The 23826-nt window shown below is 34.9% G+C and overlaps 1 protein-coding gene across 2 annotated transcripts; it reads right to left on the bottom strand.

The window, feature by feature from the left end:
* Window positions 1–1402: 1402 nt before the first annotated feature.
* On the bottom strand, window positions 1403–21918 carry LOC132119435 (synaptoporin-like). Of its 2 annotated transcripts, XM_059529386.1 has the most exons (6): window positions 21788–21918; window positions 21591–21656; window positions 5516–5640; window positions 4164–4362; window positions 3684–3875; window positions 1403–2253 (listed from the first exon to the last, which is right to left on the bottom strand). In XM_059529386.1, the coding sequence occupies exons 1-6, from the start codon at window positions 21803–21805 to the stop codon at window positions 1993–1995; spliced, it is 861 nt and encodes a 286-aa protein (XP_059385369.1). In that variant the 5' UTR covers window positions 21806–21918; the 3' UTR covers window positions 1403–1992. The 2 variants fall into 2 exon arrangements, with proteins under 2 accessions (XP_059385369.1, XP_059385370.1); XM_059529387.1 differs by lacking the exons at window positions 21591–21656; window positions 21788–21918 and adding an exon at window positions 7427–7566.
* Between the last annotated feature and the right edge of the window lie 1908 nt (window positions 21919–23826).

The raw sequence follows: 23826 nt of genomic DNA on the forward strand, positions 1-23826 counted from the left end.
AGACAGAAACCCATTCACATTAAAATGCAACAGCAATCAGAACATTAACGTATTGACATTTTTTTGTTTGTTTGTTTTGCTCTATAGCCTTTGTGGTTAATAAAGCCTCATGCATTTAAAAAGACCAGTCGAGGAAGAAGAAAATACATAAAAATGTAAGATAATTAAGTGTTGATTGTATTTCAATCACCTTGTGATCATAATAAAGGTCACAGAACAGATGATATGACCCTGTTAGTGAGGAGAGAAATTATATACAAACTTAAACCAGATTAATATGGCACAACTTCATGCAGTTCATCAATACAGTGCAAACATTAAAGAGCCATATAAATGTGGAAACACAGTAGTGCAAACACCAAGCCAACGAGCACTAGCATGACATTATTCTGGGGAAACCAGACAAACAGTAACTTAACATCTATACTGACAAATGAAAACAGAAATCTGTTATATACTGTCAATTACAAACACCTGCGTCATACCATTAGGACAGGTACACTTAAAGGAACAGGTCACCCAAAAATGGAACATTTCTGAAAACTTACCCTCAGGCAATCTCAGATGTAGATGAATCTGTTTCTTGATCGGAAAAGATTTGAAGAAATTTAGCATTACATCACTTAATCACCAATGTATATGAATGGGTGCCGTCAGCCGTCAGACAGCTGATAAAAACATCACAATAATCCACTAGTGATACACACAACTCAAGTCCATTAATTAATATCTCGGAAAGCGAAAAGCTATGTGTAAACATTGTGTAAGTTATAAATCCATCAATGAGCTGGTTTAACTTTAAAGCATTGATTCTGGCCAAAATACCAGTCCATAATCCATAATAAAACTTGAAAAAGTCAATCCCTTGTTGTCATCTCACATCAAAATTTCACTTGTAAGCGGTGGTTGATCTGTGCATATTTCTCTCCTGATTTTTCCTTTTCATTTAATTTCATAAGACGTTAATTCAGTCGTGTGGATTACTTGTTGATTACTGTGACGTTTTTTTATCAGCTGTTTGAACTCTCATTGTGACGGCACCCATTCACTTCTAAATAATGCTACATTTCTCCAAATCTGTTCCGATAAAAAACAAACTCGTCGACATCTTGGATGGCCCGAGGATGAGTTTTTTGCTTGAGCTATTCCTTTAAAAATCAACATGAAATCAAAACAGACCGTATTTACTTTCTTAATGCACAATTATGCTCTTATTATGAATGATTAATCTGTAAATGTTATTTAAAAAAATAGTTTGAAAAGGTTCGTCTTAGTAACTTGGATGAAAATGGATGAAAATGTTATTGCCTCTGAAACGACTTTCCGTGTTGCTCAGTAGTGGATGGGTTTAGCCAGTGACTGAATAGCTGTTATTTTAGCAACTTCATATTCGTCATGGCTCCATTATGTCAAATATGTCACATTCTGGAAGTAAATTAGGTTGCAAACATCAATTCATGTTGATTCTAAGGGCGCCTACACACTTGAAAAAGCTCTGACGAATAGGAATCATTTTAAAGTTGTGGAAAGATACGGTCCAGCAGGATCACTATTTAAATTACATATGGAGTGTCTCTTAATACGTTTGGTCTAAGTTATGTTATGTCACTTTTGTAAACTCTTCATTATTTCTCGTCCTTCAGGAGCACCATTTCCATTAAAACCAATGGATTTGCAGTGTTCTTTGCAAGAACTATTGCATTGCGTCTCACATTTGGATGTAATGACTTTTGTTCAGTAAAGTGATATTTCAGTGACATTTACAGACAGTTAAATTAAAAAACCATACATATGAAGATCCTTGTCATTCGTTTTATAAACATTAATATTCTGGACAAACAAGCCTTTATTTATTTATATAATCAGGAATAAAGGATGCTTATTGATCTATCAATTAAACTAATCTTTTCCTTCTTCTCATGTGCTCAGTGTTGAACTTTGCCCTAAGATATGGGTCCCCTGTATTAAGGGATTACAAAGAGGCAGAGGTTGTTACTGATTGGTGTAGGAGATGGGCCCACCATAATTTCCCACCTGGCTGTACTCTGATTGGGCGAAATCCCCTGTTCCAGTAAAAGCACCTCCTGATTGATCAAAGCTTCCCTGATTGTAGACCTGTTGGTTGAAGGCCGTGGCTTGTTTTTCTGAGGATGAGGCAGGGTATCTTACTGCACCTCCCTTGTGCCATCCAGTCTCTTTAAACACAAACCAGATGTTTCCAGCCCAAAGCACGAAGTTCAAATAACCGAATACCTGTGCAAAAAAAAAATGTCTTGATGAATACAAGATGAACATAGTTTTATTCCAAAGCCTTTTGAATAAAATTGAAGCACTTCAGCAGTTTTGCAAAATGTTAAATATTTAAATATTATTCAAATGTATTAAATTATTAAATGTGTTAAAGATTAAAATGTTAATATTGCATATGATCATTACAATTTACATTTAATATTTAAAGTTTTTAAATATATTTTTCACACAAGCGTTCAGAAATCATTCTATTGCACTGATTTGGTTCTGTTAAATTCTGTTACAAACAGTACATATATGGACAGTACAGACCAAAAGTTTGGAAACATTACTATTTTTTATGTTTTTGAAAGAAGTTTCTTCTGCTCATCAAGCCTGCATTTATTTGATCAAAAATACAGAAAAAACTGTAATATTGTGAAATATTATTAGAACTTAAAATAATAGTTTTCTATTTGAATATACTATAAAAAATGTATTCCTGTGATGCAAAGCTGAATTCTCAGCATCATTACTCCAGCCTTCAGTGTCACATGTAACATCCAGTCTATCACATGATCATTTAGAAATCATTCTAATATTCTGATTTATTATGAGTGTTGGAAACAGTTCTGCTGTCTAATATATTTGATGAATAAAAGGTTAAAAAGAACTGCATTTATTTAAAAAAAAAATTCTAATAATATATATTCTAATAATATATTTTCTTTACTATCACTTTTTATCAATTTCACACATCCTTGCTGAATAAAAGTATTGATTTTATTTAAAAAGAAGAAAAAAAAAATTACTGACCCCAAATTACTGACCAGTAGTGTATATTGTTATTACAAAATATTTATATTTTTAAAAAATAGCTTCTTTTTTTTTACTTTTTATTCATCAAAGTATCCTAAAAAAGTATCACATGTTCTGAAAAAATATTAAGCAGCAGAACTGTTTCCAACTTTGATAATGAATCATCATATTAGAATGATTTCTAGAGGATCAAGTGATAATGATCCTAAAAATTCAGCTTTGCATCATAGAAATAAATGATAATTTAAAGTATAATACATTTAAAAACAATTATTTTTAATTATAATAATATATCACAATATTTTAAAAAAATTCTGTAATTTTGATCAAATAAATGCAGGCTTGATGAGCAGAAGAAACTTCTTTCAAAAACATTAAAAATAGTAATGTTTCCAAACTTTTGGTCTGTATTGTATATATACATATATAATTGTTTGTAACAATGTAAACGTCTTTACCGTCACTTTTAATCAATTTAATGCATCCTTGATACAAAGACATACTTTTTTTTTTTGTCAAATAGTTTAACACATGAAGCATGTGGTTATTACAGGGTAGCAAATGAAAGATTAGACACTGAAATACAACTGATATATGTGGCTCGGTTGGTGTAATCTGAGTATCTCATGCCTTACCACAGATGTATTCAGGCCAGACCATCTGGGTCCATAAACTGAGCTGCACTTGTTGGTCTGCACCTTACATGCAGACATGAGCAGAACCACCTCATCTGGATCAGTTGCCGCCTTTACATCTGAAAGACCTTTTGCCCAGGCAGAGGAGCTCACCAGCCACATGAATGAGAACACCACCGTCACTATGAAGTCCTGCAGAGCATCAAGATGTACATGTGTTGCATGTATTTCTGGTCAAATGTATATATGAAGAATAATATGAAGAAGAACTTTTTTAACATTTAAAGAATTACACACTTCAGCTCAATTACACTCAATTACAATGATTTGCATGCAAGGATGAATTGCTCTATGCTGAGTAGGACTACATTTAATGTGAGTGTTTTACAGTACTAATAGCTCATCATCTCTAATTTCGAGGCTTTGACAGTCCACAAAGACTCAAGCATTTAGCTCGTCTAAAATAACACCAGGGCTCACAATGAGAGGTCCACGGTTGTTTTCGCGGTACTTGTTCTGGAAAAAGATGTAGACCACAGTGGCCATCAGGGAGTACAGAAATGAAAACACAGCGATGGTGACGAAGAACTCGGCAGAGGAGGAAAAGTCTCCAATCAGGTATAGCCGCTCTTGCCTCCTTCCCTCACACATCGGTACGTCAAAATCCACCCGGTTCAACCTGTTTCATGTCAGGCACAAAAACATCATACTTTTTAAAACAATTTGCAGTTAGGTAAGCTACTCTTCAGTGTCAGTCTAGCATAATGTTATAAGAATAAGCACACTGGATAGTAAGATATTTAGTTTCTGTCATAAGGTTACTTTAGTCCCTGTCTATTTCTGCCTTATCCTCCTTTGATAACTATGAAGTTGAAGCTCAGCTCTAGAATACAGTGAGACCTAAGGGCTATTCAAAGCATCACATTGTTGTGGGCATCTTGTGTGTGTGTGTGCGTGACCTTTAAGGGCAAAACAACAACAGCAACTTGGACACATAGAATTTGAGACTAAAAAAAGATCCAGTCGGTCAAAAACATTTCCAGTGTACGCAAAATTATATTGGTGGTCCGTTCCAGAACTCTATTGTCTTCTGTTCTTTAGATTGACAACATATGACTGTATGTAACTTTATTGCCACAATGGATAACAATGAAGACAGACCTGATGTGTGATTCTGGTGTATGTGTCAGCCATTTCATTTATTGAGCACAAATGGGTGAGTGTGATTCTGTCACTCAGAAATAATTTATCATCTCTGACATTGCTGAATAAAATGTATATTTAAAACAGTACTGTAAGAGAATGCTGTGAGATACTTGAACTGGAAGAAAATATGATGTCAAGAAAACGCTGATTGAACCACTCGATTGACTGATTCACTGCAAGAACTGATTCAATATTGTTTCCTTTTTTATTTGATAACTCTCTCTCTCTCTCTCTCTCTCTCTATAATGTACCAGTAAATATGATTACATCAGGACAGAATGTCACACATAGCAACAGAGGTGAATCAGCTTTGACATGTGTAAGAAATTATGGCGAATTAAACAATATCTAAATATTATACTGAACCTGAACATCTGTCCAGTTAGCACAATCAACTAATAAAAAAAATAGCTCTGATGCTGAGAGTTTCCATTTAAAACACTGAATCCAATGGTGCTTACCAAGAAGCAAACTTGTAACTGATAGCACACATAGAGAATATAAAGATAAACCATTACCACATATTCAAATGCTCCTGCCTATTAGAGTATTGAATTAAAGACAGGTAATTAACTCTCTCTATTGCTCTGCAGAGAATATGCAGGGGTGCTTTAAATAAGCCTTACCTGAATGGGTAAGCGAAGTCGATGCCAATACTGAGGTTGCTGTCGGACTTGTTGATGCAGTCCACACTAACCCGCAGTTGCCCAGAGTAGCCTCCACATGTTGCAAATGCAAAGATGGCAAAAAGCTGAGGGGATATAATATGCACAACTGTTATTATTTGTAAGAATGGTGATATTTTTGTTTTTCATCAACTTATGAAATTTGCGGTGCATGAAAAATGCAGGTTTCTGCGGGTTACATTAATACGTCAGTAGGTGGCGCCAAGTGACTGTCTTAAGTGAGTCGTTGGTCGGTTAATTCATTCATTCAACCGATTCTTTCAAAACCACTGATTCATTCAGGAGCAAAACAAGTGACTGTATTTGAGTTTTATTTAGAAACTGTATTAGCTGCATTAGTGTGAAATTGATCCATTTCAATTTAGTCTGAGCCACTGTAAACAACTGATTAATTCTCATTCGGTGTCAAGCAAAGGGTGCAAAAGATGTTTGCCAACACTGAGTGAAACTATGATGCCTGAACAGTTTTCTCTTTCTTTCTGTGTCATTTATCTCTTTTAAACAACCTCTCCCGATACCTTTATACCCCCTGCATCTGTCCCATTCCTTCTCACTATTTTTCTCTCTATATGTCCATTACCCCTTTTTATTTAAGCCATGGATCTATTGTGAAGTCTTATTAAGCACATGCTCAAGCTGTCTGAGAGCTAAACGGACTAGCATAAAACACATTTCTGTGATACCGATATGAGAATGGGCTTTCTGTAGGAGGTAATACATCTCAGTGAACCCATATAGGCTCCTACAAGTCATTCTGCAGATATGCAATAATGAAAGCCAGAAATAAAGAAAAAAAAAAAATCAATGATGAGAATATATTCAAAATTCAAGACAGAGCATAATGTGAAGGAATGAATGCACACATCGATATAGCACTCAAAATTCATTATTTATTTATTTATTTGTTGTAATAGCATTCTAAGATTCCTGTGACAAAAATACCTTAATGATGCAATGACAGTGTCAGTCGATGTAATAATAATAAAAAAGAAAATCCAGAATACAAACTTTTGTGAAATGTGTAACTTATCGCCATTACTAACATCTGTTTTCAGACAGGTTTCCTCAAATACTCTGCACAATCTGTCATTGGTCATCTAAAAAGGCGGTCCTGTAAACTCAACTGGTTGTTTCTATATCAGGCCACTCAAATAAATAGAGCAAAAGTGTAGGATATCAACATTCAAATGGCATACAAAAGTGACAGGGAAGGGACATTTATGATGTTACAAATTTATTCCTTTATTAGTATAGTTTTTCATATTTTTACATTTTAGCTTATTATTTTAAAAGTCTATTCGGGGTACAGGTTTCAAACATCATATCTTCATAACAAATAATAGCCAGAATGTCACCATGTGACATAAAGATAGATATACAGTGATTCTCCTCAACCTGATCACTATTCAATTACAGTTATACATTTTTTTTTCTAGTAAGCCTAAAAAAGCTCACAATAGCATAGATTCAGTGTGAGTTCAACGACCTCTAAACATCTACTATGTGAAAAACAGTGCAAACCAAATCGCCTTTATGCACCACTATCATTGATCGTAAATAATGACTCATTCATAAGCTACCAGAAATAGACATTTTTACTCATTTGGAATTACAAATGATTCAGTGGAATGATGAGAGCAATGTCGGCACCTAAAGGTCTGATGAATGGGATTTTGGGAGATCTGGAGCCTTACTGTTGAAGAAACTGCACCACAAAACTCATAAACCTCCCACATCTTACAACAAAAACTGCCATAGAATATTACTAATATAAAGTCAGTTTAACTCTATGAATATGTACCACCTGATGACTGCTACCAGACATACAGAGATTCTGAAGCCAGGACTTACCGGAGCAAATATGACCATACACATTTAAAAGCAAAAGAGATATCCAGCTTCAGAACATATTAGATGTATCTTGTCGTCGTTTCTCTCTGCTCTGTCTGCTCGTCTTATAGAGGTGAAGGGGGGAATGTGAGCTCAGGAGAGGGCTGGTGCTTCTGTGTGGCTCTCTAAGTATAACCCTGCACTCCCTCTTTTGCTCGGAGGATGGGGGCTGCTTCACAGTCACAGACACACATGCCTGAACACTGAGGGTCTCCCCAACTTCATATCACTTCACAATGAAGTCACGTGTCATACTTTTACATTTAATTCAATATCAGTGACAAAAGATACCAATGTTTAACAAATAGATAAATGTTTAAGAAAGTAAATCATTTTAGAGTCCATATATCGATTTTGCTCATGTATAATAATCACCAATAGTCTCAGCTACATAGATTCGCTATATAGATTTTATGTAGGTCTACTTATCAGAAATGTCTTTAAAAAAAATAATAATTATGCTAATATAGTGAACGCTATTTTGTTTAAATGTTTAGTCCTGCACCTTCCCAAATGTTTTTTGTTGTTGTTCTTTTTCAGTTCATTTGTTCTATCCATCCTGTTATGCAGGAGTTTTTCAATCACAGTTTGATAATATCAACAATTATTAAGAATATTTCTGGTATGAATTAGGGTTAAGTTTGTCCCTCAAAAAGGTTGTGCACATTTGCACTTTTATCTTTAAGGGTAAACTGTAAAAATGTGATTTGTATGTTATGAAGCTGTTAGATGGCATACAGATAATAGTTTTAGAGTTTATTGTCAAAGCCAGTGTCATGATGTAAATGCTTATTTCAGATCTATGAAAAATGCCAGCTCTGCTAATAAACAACATGATTAATTGCAGCACTGGCCTTTCATTATAGCAAAAAAAGATGCAGTCTCAAGGCTAACCACAAAATGCCTTCTCACATATCAGGCCAAAGCAACTTGGAAAAACTACAACCCTTGACAATGAAGCTTATGTCTAGATAATGGGAATACGAATTAGAATCTCATGATGTGCATTAGAACATCTCAACATAACAGAACTGGTGCTGAATTTCACACATTCAGGATGTTTTATCCCAGCGAAAACTTTCCAACTTTCCATAATAAGATGAAGTATTTCGCAAGCTTTAATACTTTTAGTATCATTAATATAATGTTTATTGTTAGATAAACATATTGTTAAAACTGCTGTGTGTTTCTGTACTTTTTTATTAAAAAAATATGTTTATATATAATTTTTATTGTCTTTTAATTTTCAAAAAGCTTTTAGTTTATTTTGTGTTAGGTTATTTTAGTTTTGCTTTATATATTTTATTTTATGTAATTGCTTTAGTTATAGGTTCATTAGAAAAAACATTTATTAATTAAAAAGAATGTATTTATTAATGTGTGTAAAAAATAAAATACAAATGAACTTATACGCTTATACATTTATGTTCAATAAATGCTGTTTTCACTGGGCAGTAAGATCACTCAAGTTCTGAAAGCTACAGTATGTTTTCATAAAAGTTAAAGGAAAACTTTATTCCCTTTATTTTCCCTTCCAGTGTTCAACAAGTTTTAAGTATGAGGACACCCCAGTGTGGGTGTCCAGTCCAAAAGCTGAGATCCTATTGTGACGGATTTATACACTCACCACAAGGAGTCCAAACCTGTGCTGATGCAATCGAATGAAAGTGTGTCTGACAGCAGTAGAATCACATTCCACTTTAGCTGAATCTAATGGACAGGTGTGAGAAACCCATGGGAAACCGCTGAGCAGTGCGTGGGAGCTCGACAGCCAATAGAAAAGATGCTTCTCTCTCAGTGACCCATATGTGCATAGCACCTGTTGAGCTGGTAATGAGGAGAGGTGTCCCCTGTTTGTCTTTCCCTACCAGAACAGTTTCTAACCAACAGAGTAACGAGACGACTTCAAACTGTGTCAAACAGAAACTGTGTCATGCTTCCATCTTCAGTGGAGGCTGTGGGTGACCTGGGGTTTGGGGAATGCCTCACTTCAATTTTAAGATGAAGAGCTTCCACAGAAATAGAAGACCTTCTTGTGAGGTAAAAGTTGTGGGTACCAAATAGTATGTGCCTGTGGCTTACTATATACAACCCGAATTCCGAAAAAGTTGGGACGTTTTTTAAATTTTAATAAAATGAAAACTAAAGGAATTTCAAATCACATGAGCCAATATTTTATTCACAATAGAACATAGATAACGTAGCAAATGTTTAAACTGAGAAATTTTACACTTTTATCCACTTAATTAGCTCATTTAAAATTTAATGCCTGCTACAGCTCTCAAAAAAGTTGGCACGGGGGCAACAAATGGCTAAAAAAGCAAGCAGTTTTGAAAAGATTCAGCTGGGAGAACATCTAGTGATTAATTAAGTTAATTGATATCAGGTCTGTAACATGATTAGCTATAAAAGCTTTGTCTTAGAGAAGCAGAGTCTCTCAGAAGTAAAGATGGGCAGAGGCTCTCCAATCTGTGAAAGACTGCGTAAAAAAATTGTGGAAAACTTTAAAAACAATGTTCCTCAACGTCAAATTGCAAAGGCTTTGCAAATCTCATCATCTACAGTGCATAACATCATCAAAAGATTCAGAGAAACTGGAGAAATCTCTGTGCGTAAGGGACAAGGCCGGAGACCTTTATTGGATGTCCGTGGTCTTCGGGCTCTCAGACGACACTGCATCACTCATCGGCATGATTGTGTCAATGACATTACTAAATGGGCCCAGGAATACTTTCAGAAACCACTGTCGGTAAACACAATCCGCCGTGCCATCAGCAGATGCCAACTAAAGCTCTATCATGCAAAAAGGAAGCCATATGTGAACATGGTCCAGAAGCGCCGTCGTGTCCTGTGGGCCAAGGCTCATTTAAAATGGACTATTTCAAAGTGGAATAGTGTTTTATGGTCAGACGAGTCGAGGCGAGGAGGGAGACCTTCCAGCATGTTATCAGCGTTCAGTTCAAAAGCCAGCATCTCTGATGGTATGGGGGTGCATAAGTGCATACGGTATGGGCAGCTTGCATGTTTTGGAAGGCTCTGTGAATGCTGAAAGGTATATAAAGGTTTTAGAGCAACATATGCTTCCCTCCAAACAACGTCTATTTCAGGGAAGGCCTTGTTTATTTCAGCAGGACAATGCAAAACCACATACTGCAGCTATAACAACAGCATGGCTTCGTCGTAGAAGAGTCCGGGTGCTAACCTGGCCTGCCTGCAGTCCAGATCTTTCACCTATAGAGAACATTTTGCGCATCATTAAACGAAAAATACGTCAAAGACGACCACGAACTCTTCAGCAGCTGGAAATCTATATAAGGAAAGAATGGGACCAAATTCCAACAGCAAAACTCCAGCAACTCATAGCCTCAATGCCCAGACGTCTTCAAACTGTTTTGAAAAGAAAAGGAGATGCTACACCATGGTAAACATGCCCCGTCCCAACTATTTTGAGACCTGTAGCAGAAATCAAAATTGAAATGAGCTCATTTTGTGCATAAAATTGTAAACTTTCTCAGTTTAAACATTTGCTATGTTATCTATGTTCTATTGTGAATAAAATATTGGCTCATGTGATTTGAAAGTCTTTTAGTTTTCATTTTATTAAAATTTAAAAAACGTCCCACTTTTCCGGAATTAGGGTTGTAGGTCTTCAAATCCCTAGAGAAACTCAGATTTAAAAAATTGATAATAAGTTCTGGTGTCTATCCACAAAACAATGAAACCTAATTTTCTGTAACATTCTTTTCAGGTCATTTCTATTGCAATCATTATGCAAAATGCTTACATTTTTGGTAGTCCTAGAACGGCTGTAAAATAAAATTAAATATTTAAACATGTTTTAAAATAATTAAACACTTTAATTGAACCTAAAACATGCAATATTATTTAAGACATAATTTATAAAGAACAGAACAAATAGACATTTAGGTTATGACCTACTGTATATCAGGATAACTCATCTCAGATCAATGGTAACAGATGCATTTCAATGAAGAACTCATAAAGATATAGTATGTGCACCTACGCCACAGTGTAACTGCAAAGAGCTCTCACAATCCCTTATTGGTCATTCAGTTTCACTGCACCAGAACTGGGGCTGTTAAACACCTTCAGATACTTACTTGACTCTCACACAACCACAGGCACAGATATCCAGAATCAAACAGACTCCCAGAAAGCAACAGAACAAACTGAGCACTGGACTGATTTCGCTGACAATGATCCATATCATTGAAATCTATTGCAGGGATGCAGAAAATCTACTTCTACATTTAGAGATGCTACATGCCGGAATGGACATAAAACTACCTGCTGTTATGTAGTGTACAGTAAATCATTATGAACAAAACCTGTCTGATGGTTTGTGGTGTGATTGAAATGTTACATGACAGAGCTATATTACAGCAGCATTGGATTCGAATGAGAGGGATCTATGACATGAACACACTGCACTGCACTGAGTAACTCCATCAAACTCTGTCATTCTTCATTCCTCCCTCTTATTCACACTTTTTTGAGATTTACATGTATGTATTTATGGATATGGATGCTTCCAAGGATAATTGGTGGATTCTTAATTGAAAAAATTGATCATTGGATGGCTTTAAAAATGAATAAATGAATGAATTATAATAGATTATAGATTATATAGTATATAAACATTATATATAATAGTTTTAAACATTAAAAAAGAATGTTAAAATATCAAATTTTCCCAAAAATTGCTTTTGGCCCCAAACCAGGATTTTTACTTCTCCATAATACATTTTATCTTAAAATCTTTTATAATATTTTACTGTATCAGGAAAGGCCTACTTTAAATTTTTCCCTATGGACCTTTATTATTATTAAAATTATTTAAATCATTATTTGTAATGACATGTTTCCAGTTTATGGACTGGAAATTGTTGGGCTTGCTAACACAACTGTTAAATTATATTTAAATAAATTTAACTAAAAAAAATAAAAAAAATGTATTACAATTATAATACTTAATACTACAAAATACCATTATTATGAAACAACATTACCATTATCAAACACAATAGCAAACATCCCAATACTAAAAACCAGGTTTAACATATCTTTATTCCAACACATGTAATACTTGTTTATTGAAAAAATTATTTGAAATCAAATTTTCCATGATTTCAATTAGTCAAAAATTAATAAAATTGTGTTGCCTGAATTTACAGTCGAGCTTGGCTGGTGTTTTATTGTTAGAGCTTTGGAATCACACAGCCTTTATATTTCACAGCTGAGTGTAGGAAAAGCCCTTTGAAACCGTGCTTGAAATTAATATCTCCTGTGGTTAGTATTGAGTTACATAGGGAAGTATTTATTTAAACCTTAGCCTGAGAGACTCAGGGAATCCAATATCTCATTTATGGGAATCGGTAGAGCATGGCAGAAGAAGTGGCCCTGTATCGACAGCGCACTGATGGTCATCAGAGAACTCATTTGTTTTGAATGTGGCTTCAACATTGAGCTCACTGTAATGGAGGCCACTAGAAAGGGGCTACAGCTCTCTGTCTAAGCAGTGTAAAACAGGTTGAAATGTGTCATGGATTACTTTTATGGTACTTTTTTGATGATTTGAAACCTGACCACCCCAGTCACTATTTTGTTGTACAGAAAAGAGACATTTTGATATCATATAGGTTTGGAGCAGGATTCTAAAAGTAAAAATAATTTGAATAAATAAATAAATAAATAAATAAAATTTGAAATAAACATTAAGTGAAATAAAATAAAATATAAACATCTTTTTATTTTATGTCAGCTAATTATCAAGGCATTTCTCAGTTTCATTTAGTTTAAATGTAAGTATGACATAACTAAAACTAAATGAACTTAAATGAATAAAAAATATTTTTAAATAGACTAACAAATGTATCTAAAATAAAACAAATAAAAAAACTGACTAAAATAAACATAAAATAAACAGGCTGGACACATTCACACACATTACATATTAACAAATACCACAAAAGATATGATTTGAAAAGTTACTTTTTCTTTTTTGCTATTCTGACATTGTCATTTCTTTAAGGCCTCTTCAAATGAGCCCTTCTGGTGCCCTCATCTGTTTTAGTTAGGAAATACAAGCCTGTAAAAAGAATCTCCATCATAAATATTATAAAATAAATAATAAACAATATCATCGCATTTGGGTGCCTTACACTTACACTTTAACATTTTAAGAGACTATAACATTTAAACCATTTCCATTCTAAGCAACAAAGTAATATTTGTTAAATGGGTAATAGCACCAGCATAAGAAGTTTTAAACTTTAACCCTGTAATAATTAACATAACCTTAAAATTTCTAGAAAAACAAGCTATATCGTAACTAGTATTCTGCCTTTTTGTCTTTCTGCCATTTAGATTGTACTGTAAATGAAAGAGGATGCTTATGTAACTGGATGTGATAACTTGAAATGAAAATGAAGCAATAAGCTCCATCTGGTGGCAGCACAAAGATGAGCATCTAATAAAACGCTTTGATTGAGCAATTACACAGTCACCAGGGGCGTAGCCATCTTTTCAGAAGTGAGGGGGACAGAAATTACAATACTATATATATATAATGTTTCTATCTATATAACCTGTCAGCGGTTTTTAAACAGTACGATTTTTAATGTTTTCAAAGAAGTCTCTTCTGCTCACCAAGCCTGCATTTATTTGAAATATTTTTACTATTTAAAATTACAAAATAACAAAATAATAAAATGTATAGTTAAAGCTGAATTTTCAGCATCGTAACTCCAGTCCTCAGTGTCACATCCTTCAGAAATCATTCTAATATGCTGATTTTCTGATTATCAATATTTAAAACAGACGAGTAAATTTTTTTCAGCATTCTTTAATGAATAGAAGGATCCAAAGTTCAGCATTTATGTGAAATAAAAGCTTTCGCAACATTATACACTATTACATTCAAAAGCTTTGAGTCAGTATAATATTTATTTATTTTTGGAAAATAAATTATAGAAATTAATACTTTTATTTAGCAAGGATTCTTTCAATTGAACAAAAGTGATGATAAAGGCATCATTTTACAAAATATTTCTATTTCAGATAAATGCTGTTCTTCTGAACTTTTTTATTAATCAAAGAAACCTGAAAAAAATTATACTCAGCTTTCAACATGATCATAAGTTCAAAAAAACTGTTCAAAACTTTTGACTGGTAATGGATACTATAGGCAACTTTAATTTTTCTCTAATTTCTAGCTTTTAATTGGCTTATAAATCTATAAATGCGGGACAATTACAAATAATAATGATTTGTTTATATACTACAAACACTTTATCACATAATAAGGCAGAATAGTTTGTATACTGTAATAATAGCATTTTTCATATATTTAATTATCACCTGCTGGAGAAAAAAACACATATTGTCGCAATCGTATGTTTAATCTCTTCGTGTTTCCAAAAGTGTCTGTTTTTCTCATTGAAGGTTTTTCTGTGAAAACAACTCGGGGACAGGTCCCCCGCGTAATCTACGCCCCTGACAGTCACAGTGATAAGTTTGTAGGTGATCTTCACTACAGTTCATTCTTACTGTTGCTTAGAAATAACTTGTCAAATATTCTGGTAAATTATACTCAAAATACCAAGTCAATAAGTGTGGACTGTTCACATAACTGTATTAGAGAGTTTGCACTACAGAAAATTTGGACTTGTGGGATCTAGTCAAGACCCAGAAGGGGCAGGTGAGTCACAATGATGATGCTTCAGTCTGTTCCTGCTTAAGCTACTGTCACTTACTCATTTATCTCATCAGCAGTAATTTAAGCAGAGGAACTCAGCTCACATTTGGTAATCACATAATTTTAAAGGTTAATAAGCTATTTTTTCCGCTCTGAAGTCATGTTAAGAATTACATTGCTGACATCTTGAGGCAATTGAAACAGTGAGTGTTTTAATATTTACAGCAGTGGTGTTATTGTTATCTAAAACTAAAACTCTAAAATATATATATTTTTAAATACAGTATAAATATTGGATAAAAAAACTTAAAACACCTAATTGAAAATTAGGAATACAATTAAAATGCTCAAATTACTCAAACTGAAATGTAAATAAATATAAATAAAAGCTAAATAAAAAATAATATGTAAAACAAATATATATATAACACACCCTCATGTCATTCCTGACTTATGACTTTATTACTTCTGCGGAGCACAAAAGAAGATTTTTTTTAAGAATGTTGGTAATCAAACAGTTTTGGTGACAATTGACTTAGTATGGACCAAAAAAAAAAACCTTTTGTGCTATACAGAAGAAGAAATATAAAAATAAAATATAATTCAAAATATTTTATTACATTACTATTATATCCTATAAATAATTCCAAAATAACATTGTTTTACAGATTGACCCCATTAACTTCCACTGTAAGGGCCTCACTGTAACCCAGTTATTTTGTTTGTGGTATACAACCTTATGCCACTAGTGTCAGTATAAAACAATCAAAGTCAAAGTGTCCAGCATGTGTGTGAATATGTGTGGCATAATAGTGTGAGCCAGTGAAGCTCACACCACTGCACTAGATGCACACTCTCACAGTTCTCACATGAATGAACACACGCTTGCCCAAACAAACAAGCACACATGCACACATACCCCAAACACACTTGCATCAAGCTCTGGAGACCCACCCCCTCTCCCCTCATCCGTTACAGCTGCATTCTCCTCTCCATCCCTCTACTCTCAGTTTCTATCTGCCTCTCTCTTTCTCACATGTGCACACTGGTGTGACTACGAGCGGGTGAGTGTTACGATGCCATGGCTTGTTTATCAAGCTTTCCCAGCTGTGCTCTGCAGGGCAAGGATGAAGAGCACAGAGAGGAGGAGAGAGGGAGAAGATTACACCAACACAGACCCACTGCCTTCACAGAAACACAGCAATTCTGAATGAGAGACCGAGAGCAAGAGAGACTGATGGAAAGAATTTTTATATTTTAGAATATAACAGCTATTTTAGAAGATTTGGACTGATCTTATGATTTAATTCACGGCCCTACTGGTGTTTAAAGTACTAAACAACTTAGAAAGTATGAGCAATATCACACGGGTAGCAGTACGATATAGCTGTATATCAGCAAGGCTGTGATTCAGCTGTAGGTAATCACAGCATGTTGATATACAGCCATATCGGACAGCTACAAGTGTGATATTGCATTTATATAACAGTCTGACGGCATAAGTGTGTAAATAAAAAAAGAGACAACAACAAGGTGCCTTTAAACCTCTTTTGTGTGGAACTACTATCTTCTGCCATGGATTCAAATCTCAGTTTGCCAGTAACAGTTGAGCCCAAGCCTCTGTTACTTATTCGAAAACGTCACTTTAGAACTTGTAAAAAAGGAACGTTGAGTTGCGTCTTTGAAAGCTTATTGTATTACTAAAAGCTCACTGTATTTTGTAGAGTCAAATATTACGAGAGAGAGATGGACTGAGTGTGATTACCTGTATCTGATACAGCATTCTTCACCTCAGTCTCATATTCACAATAAAACATGAGTTTGAATGTCCAGTGAGGAAAGCGATATCTTTATCATACTGTCCTTTCATCTGTTAAGGGTGATTTCCAATGACAGCACTGCTCACTGCTTTTGTTGGCTGCGTCTTACAAGGTGTTGCTGAAAGTAAAAATAACTTCCTTGTTTATAAACCTGTTTCAGTCTCTTTCAGTATAAAAGTCTTTACTGGTTCACTCATTAAAACCGTCATATACTGTTTTTAAATATTACTATTATTTATATAAAATATTATTTATTGAATAATAATATTTCATTAGCAACAAGAATAGCCATAATAAAAGTGGCTTAGCCATTCAGTCAAAAGTACAAAGGCAGCACTCCGATAAACAACATTAAAAGTTAAATAAATTAAAATGAAACATTATTAGACTTTGCCCTCAGCCAAAACTATTTGCTCTAGAACAAATAATAGATTAATCATACCAAAGGATACCCGTTAGATTTACCAAAAACAAATTATATCTCATGTTTAACCACTATAGACACATCAGAGTCAGCGTTTCTTTCGATTAATCTTTATAAAAAACCGCATATTTTAAGTCTAAACAACTACAACTGGGTAACTATACCAAAGTTGCTATTACCATAACTATTACCATCTGATACAATCACTGCACTGCATGGATTTTTTTAGGAAAGGAGAAAGGAAGAACTAGAAAAGTTACTACAGCAGTTGATAGAGTACTGCAGAACAGATGTAAACTCTAAAGAGCAATGTCATCCTATTTACACTACATTTAAAATGATTTTGTCATTTGATATAAACTATAATGCACCTGTGTCACATTAAAGCATCGACTCATCCCTTAACCACGGGTGATCACACACACACACACACACACACAACACATGCTCAAGAGCGATGCATCTGTGTACCTCTCCACTTTCATCCTGTGTTGAACACTTCAGCATCTCTCTCAGACAGCAGAACACTTCCTGAATATTTCTGGTAGGTGACTAAATCCTGCTGAATACATACACACATACACATATATAGACACACACATAAAAATGCTGCCATCTTTTCCATCCCCCAACCGCTGCATTCATGCCACGCTTCATTTCAATGATTCCCAGTATGTGGTGGTAATAAAATTATCCCATGCTCCCTCACAGAAGTAACAGCCACTTCTTTCAAGATGTCAGACTGGTTTAACAACAGTGATTTAGCGTTAACCAGATAACCTGATGAAAGGAACACAAATGTCTTTCTGACCATTTTCAATGCAAGTGTCTTTTCCTTTGTGGCATTGATGGTTTTATGAAGAACTTTTATTATCCATGTCTCATTTCAGTTTATATATATATATATAGTAGGAAAGTTTCTTCATATTACTGAAATATTCTTTAACCTATATAAAAAAGGTTATGAACTGTTTGAGAACTATTCACTGGAAGGTTCTCTGAGGAACCCAAAATGGTTATTCTAGTACATCTCTATGAAAACCCACTTTTGGTCTTTTATTTTATGAGTATGTACATCACTGGAAAACATTTCTAGCTCCCAGATGTTCTTGGAAACTGCAAGTAGTGTTTAATGAAATAATCTGTCTTGACATGAGTAGAACACTCATTGGATGGTCCCAGAGCTCATTATTCGTCTGTACAATGCGCTCAAGCCTAAAACAGCCAGTGTGTATCTGGGTGCTCTTTGTATGCTTCACTGATCACAAGTAGGCATAAAATCTCTGACCGACTAGGATGCAATCCGACTGTATATTTGAGTATGTGTGTGTGTGTTTGAGTTTGATTATATTCATGTAGGTTGTTGGAGCTTATGTGTTGACACTGATAGCTCTGGATTTTGTCATGAACTGATCACAAATCTTGTAAAAGAACTGGTTATTCAATGATTTTACCAGAAGATTTTATCGTTTTCCAGCTGTAATACTACTATTTGTTATATTTTATTGTACATTATGTCACAACTTGGTTTAGCTCTTTAGTCTTTCCGCTGTTGTGTTTTATCTATGTGACAATAAGGTGGCTCATGAAACAGGCACCTCATGCTATTGCAGGCTCAAGATCAAAAAATGGAGAGAAAGCCAAACTTTCACAGATGAATTTTTGCACATCTGCCCACAGCCAGTCAGCCTTTGCAGTAAACTGACAGACATTTCCATATAGTCAACCATTCTTTCTTCTGTGAATTTGTAAAACATGCCTCCTGTCAGTCAGCTTCACCTCAGTGAATCACACGTGTCTGCTCAGTCTCTCAGTGGTCTGTCATCTCTGTTGATATTCTGCCTATGAGCACTTTTAATATAATTAAAATTAATATAATATAATATAATATAATATAATATAATATAATATAATATAATATAATATAATATAATATAATATAATATAATATAATATAATATAATATAATATTCATCCAAAAATACATCATTTTGCATATTTTAATATGTGCCACTGGTCTCACTGAGTAATCTCATTTCAACAGCTCAATAACTGGTTAATTATCACAAATAATGGCTTTTAAGAGAATGAGTGAGGGCAAATATCAAGAGGACAGCTGTGCAGGTATTAAATAAAAAAATACAGAGGCAGAGACAAAACCAAAGACCTGCAGAGAGAGAGAGAGAGAGAGAGAGAGACAGAGAGAGAGAGAGAGAGAGAGAGAGAGAGAGAGAGAGAGAGAGAGAGAGAGAGAGAGAGAGAGAGAGAGAGAGAGACAGACAGACAGACAGACAAAAAGCCACTGTGTGACCAAAAGTGATTAAGACTGCATGTTTCCCCAGTGATAAGCTTCTCCTTTTTTCATTTTTTTATTTTTCCAGAGGACACTTTAAATGGAGAGGGGGGAGATTCATTTCCTCAGGGGAAGATGCATCGCATCCTCCAATCCCCCAGCATTCAATTGCAATAATTATCCAAAATGGCATTGCCACTTATGCCTGCCTCACATTTGCATAGCTCAGAGCCATTTATGGCTGGTGTTGTAAATGTGTTCATTTTCACCTCTCCATATATTTGATGATGGAAAAGGGGTCTAAGCAATTGGCCTTGTGACTTGTGCAGTAGCTTTGCTGAGAACAGGGGACAGCACTGGAGAGTCTTATATATATATATATATATATATATATATATATATAGTATATATATATATATATATATATATATATATATATATATATATATATATATATATATATATATATATATATATATATATATATATATATATATATATATATTATTTTCTATTTTATCATCTGGGAAAGAGATTTTATCAGTGAGTCAGGTTGGGCAAAGTCAGAACACAATAAATTTTCCATTATAAAGTATAAGTCCAGGTGAGTTTTTTTTCTCTTAGCACAGTAAAGTAACTTTAATAGCTACAAGCTCTCTGCACAAATGTCTTGCCATGTGCTAATGATAGCATCCCATTTCAAAAGACTATTTCCTGAAAATTTCGCTTTCTGGGATTCCTGCTTGTGTTGTGCAAAGTGTCTGATAGGGCACACAATCCACATACCAGCACTAACAATGCAGAAAGCCTTACAGATGGATGCACATACACAGAAGCTGGACATGTCCTCAGAGATCAGATACTTTCAGAAACAGAGTCTCATCAAGCAGATTATGTCAGAGCAGCAGAGTGTGACACCATGGCAAGTCGAACACACACTTCCCTGACACACTCATCAGATAGTTCTGGGAAAACACATTTTAGAGGTTTTCATACTAGAGGCTATACTCAGTGGCAAGATAGTCATTTCTATAGTTTTAGGATATTTTTTAAAAAATAAAACAACTTCAAACATCTTATACTGACATTTTTTTTAACTGAACAGGATTATTTGATCCTAATACATCAAGCAGGATCTCCAAACGATTAAACCTATGTTCATGGCACATAAAGTATAAAACAAGTGACACGTTATGAACTCTTCCCTGTACACTTCTTTCATACTGCATGAACCAATATTGGGTTAGACACAAGGAATAAATAAATGTAAGGAATAAATGTATTTACACAATTTCTTATGTAAAAAAATGCTAAATCTTATATCACTAATTATATATTAACAGTTTACATTCAGTTCAGAAATAAAGTTTGGGGGTCTTCTTAATATTCAATCTATTTACATTTACCGATTGCTTCTTTACAGCAGTGAAATGTGAGTTCAGCAAATCCATGAAATGAACTGAGTGCTGGTGCATTATATAAACCCGAGCACCTCCGTTCATGTATATGGGATTGATCAATAGAATCAAAAGAATCTCACTTACACTTATGAGGAGTAATTTACATGTTTAAAATATATATGACATGGTTATCAAAACTTAGATACGTATCTGTTCAGTATGCCCAAATCCGATTCTATTTATAATTGATATAGGCTACGCAAATGGATTGGGTCCTATTATAAATATGGCTGTGCCACATATAGGCTACTTATTCAAAACTGACTACAGCATATGATGGTAATAAAAGATAGTAAAACTCCCCCACACATGCCTGGACCAAGTTTATTGAGCCAATTGAGAAAAGTAAAGGAACGAGAGTTCGAACGAGAAAAAGGTGACAGGAAAAACGCATGCTTTACGCACACTTACCCATTCCAGAACGCGGATAAATCCCAAAGGTAATTTAAGCAATTGGAATGTCCCAAGTGACACAATCTGCAATAACAAATGATCATAATCAATAGCGTCATTTAATGTAGTTTGATTAGGCACATGTCAGTAGCTACATTTTACATATTTCTCATCTTTTACATTAGATAGTCAAATGCACAAAGGCTATTTTCTACCTGATTAGCTGTTTCCATTTTCTTGTTTGAGAGAAATGAGCTTGTAAGTAGGATAGGTCAAGACCAAAACAACACTAAATGAGTGATGTGCCAGAGTCGCGAGCGCGGAGCGGGGAATCGGCTGCAATCGCTGCTACTTACGGAAAGAGCCGAGTAACTTCGGAATTAATCGTTTCGCGATACGAAAAAAGCCGAGAGATCTCGGCTTCAATCAATCCTCTACACCGGAAAAGCCGAATACCCTTATCATAAACCGCTCAATGATAAGGAAGTGTCCGCAAGTGTCTTCGGCAAAAACCGCTTCTACGGAAAGAGCCGAATGTGTTCGCCTTTAAAGACGCTCTGGAGCTCCATGGAGACAGACAGGGATTGGGTTTGATAAAATGAACCGTGGCCATAATATTTTTTCTTCTGGACAGTATCTGATTACAATTTATTTACACTATAAAACAGAGCTTTGTCAGTCCAAGAAACGGGTATCAAATATTGACTGAACATGTTTGTTTAGGCTACTCATTCAAATTTAAGTGGGAATGAAGCAGTTGTTACTCTCAAACTCATCAGCTTGCACAAACTATTTTGGTGTAGACAAGATAAAACCATTAGGCTATTTAAATGTGTAGCATAATTATTAGGCTATATTGTGTTTTATTTTAATTTACCATTTAGCATTTTGTAGGAGTAGTTCTATGTCCAGGGACATTTGCTTAGCTCACTCAAGTGTGTGCAACACAGTACAGATTCTAACTCCGCTACATTACATAATCATGATCTCCTTTAACTCGACCAAGAAGGCTGGGCAAAGAATCAGTGCACACTAAATGTGTCCATTTATTCTTCACATAATACTATATTAGCCTATCATCATGTACATATACAGTATACAAAGTCAGAAAAATGGAATTAAGTCACCAAAGGCATTTTTTTTTTCATCTTGCTTGCAACATATTCTGACATAACTCCTTTCACTTAGATCATATACTGCTTAAAGGGACTCAAGCAATCACTGAAAATGAGGAGAAAAGACTTCAGGAAGTGTAACTGTCAAAATGAAGCTTACAGGGACATGAGATTTTTTATTAGACACTGTTCATTTAAAGTTCACCGTGTATTACTGTGTGTTTATATCTGTGTTTGCCAGCCATTGCAAGGTCAAGTCTAGCCCGATCAATGTCCTTTCAAGTATGATAAACACACCTGATGCCATCTCAGCTGTTGCCCTCACCTTTTCAAAAGAAGAACTCTCGGGATCAACAAACGTGAAATGTCACAAAACTGTGGTAATGTTGTTTGCATGCATATTTGGTGATACTGAAGTAAGACTAACAATATTCCTTACAGGTGCGTGACACAGACAGGTGCCACACTCGTCACAACCTGATACTGCAGAACACCTGGGTTCAGATCCAGAGTAGTACACTACTGTATTAAGATTATTTTTTTAAATAAATTAACATGTATAGTGACAATAAACACATTTATAATGCTTACAGTGGGCACAGAAAATAAACCGATCCCTGCACAAGCCACACTTGTGGCATGACATTTGCATTAATTATTTGAGCAGGGAGCACACAAATGTATCCATACCTTAAATGCACTATAGGCTGCTTTGGATAAAGTGCATACAATTGTAACTTAATGAATAGCAAGAGCACATATACACCCACAATCATTTCAAGCACTTGTAGTGTACTATAATAGGTGAATGATGTTATGTAACACCCTTTTACTGTGGAGCAGTTACATTTGAATGTGAGGTGGCATGGTGCCACTTGTCTGTCCTAATTTCTTTGCCTGGGAAGAGGCTAGATGTGGCATGACTGGCATCTGGAGTAAAATGTGGCACAATAGCATAGACATAAGCCTAGGGAATGCACATGTATGATGGAGCGACCTGGGGAACAATCAACATCATTCTGTTTCACACCGCTGCTCGCTCACCAAGGAATTATGGCAGCGGCCAAGACAGTCACTTAAGAGTCTGAGAGGCACAGCGCAGCTCTCAGAACAATTACTACATGCCTGGATATTTTCCT

Source organism: Carassius carassius, chromosome 38 (genome assembly GCF_963082965.1).
Source record: "Carassius carassius chromosome 38, fCarCar2.1, whole genome shotgun sequence".
Lineage (NCBI taxonomy): Eukaryota > Metazoa > Chordata > Actinopteri > Cypriniformes > Cyprinidae > Carassius > Carassius carassius.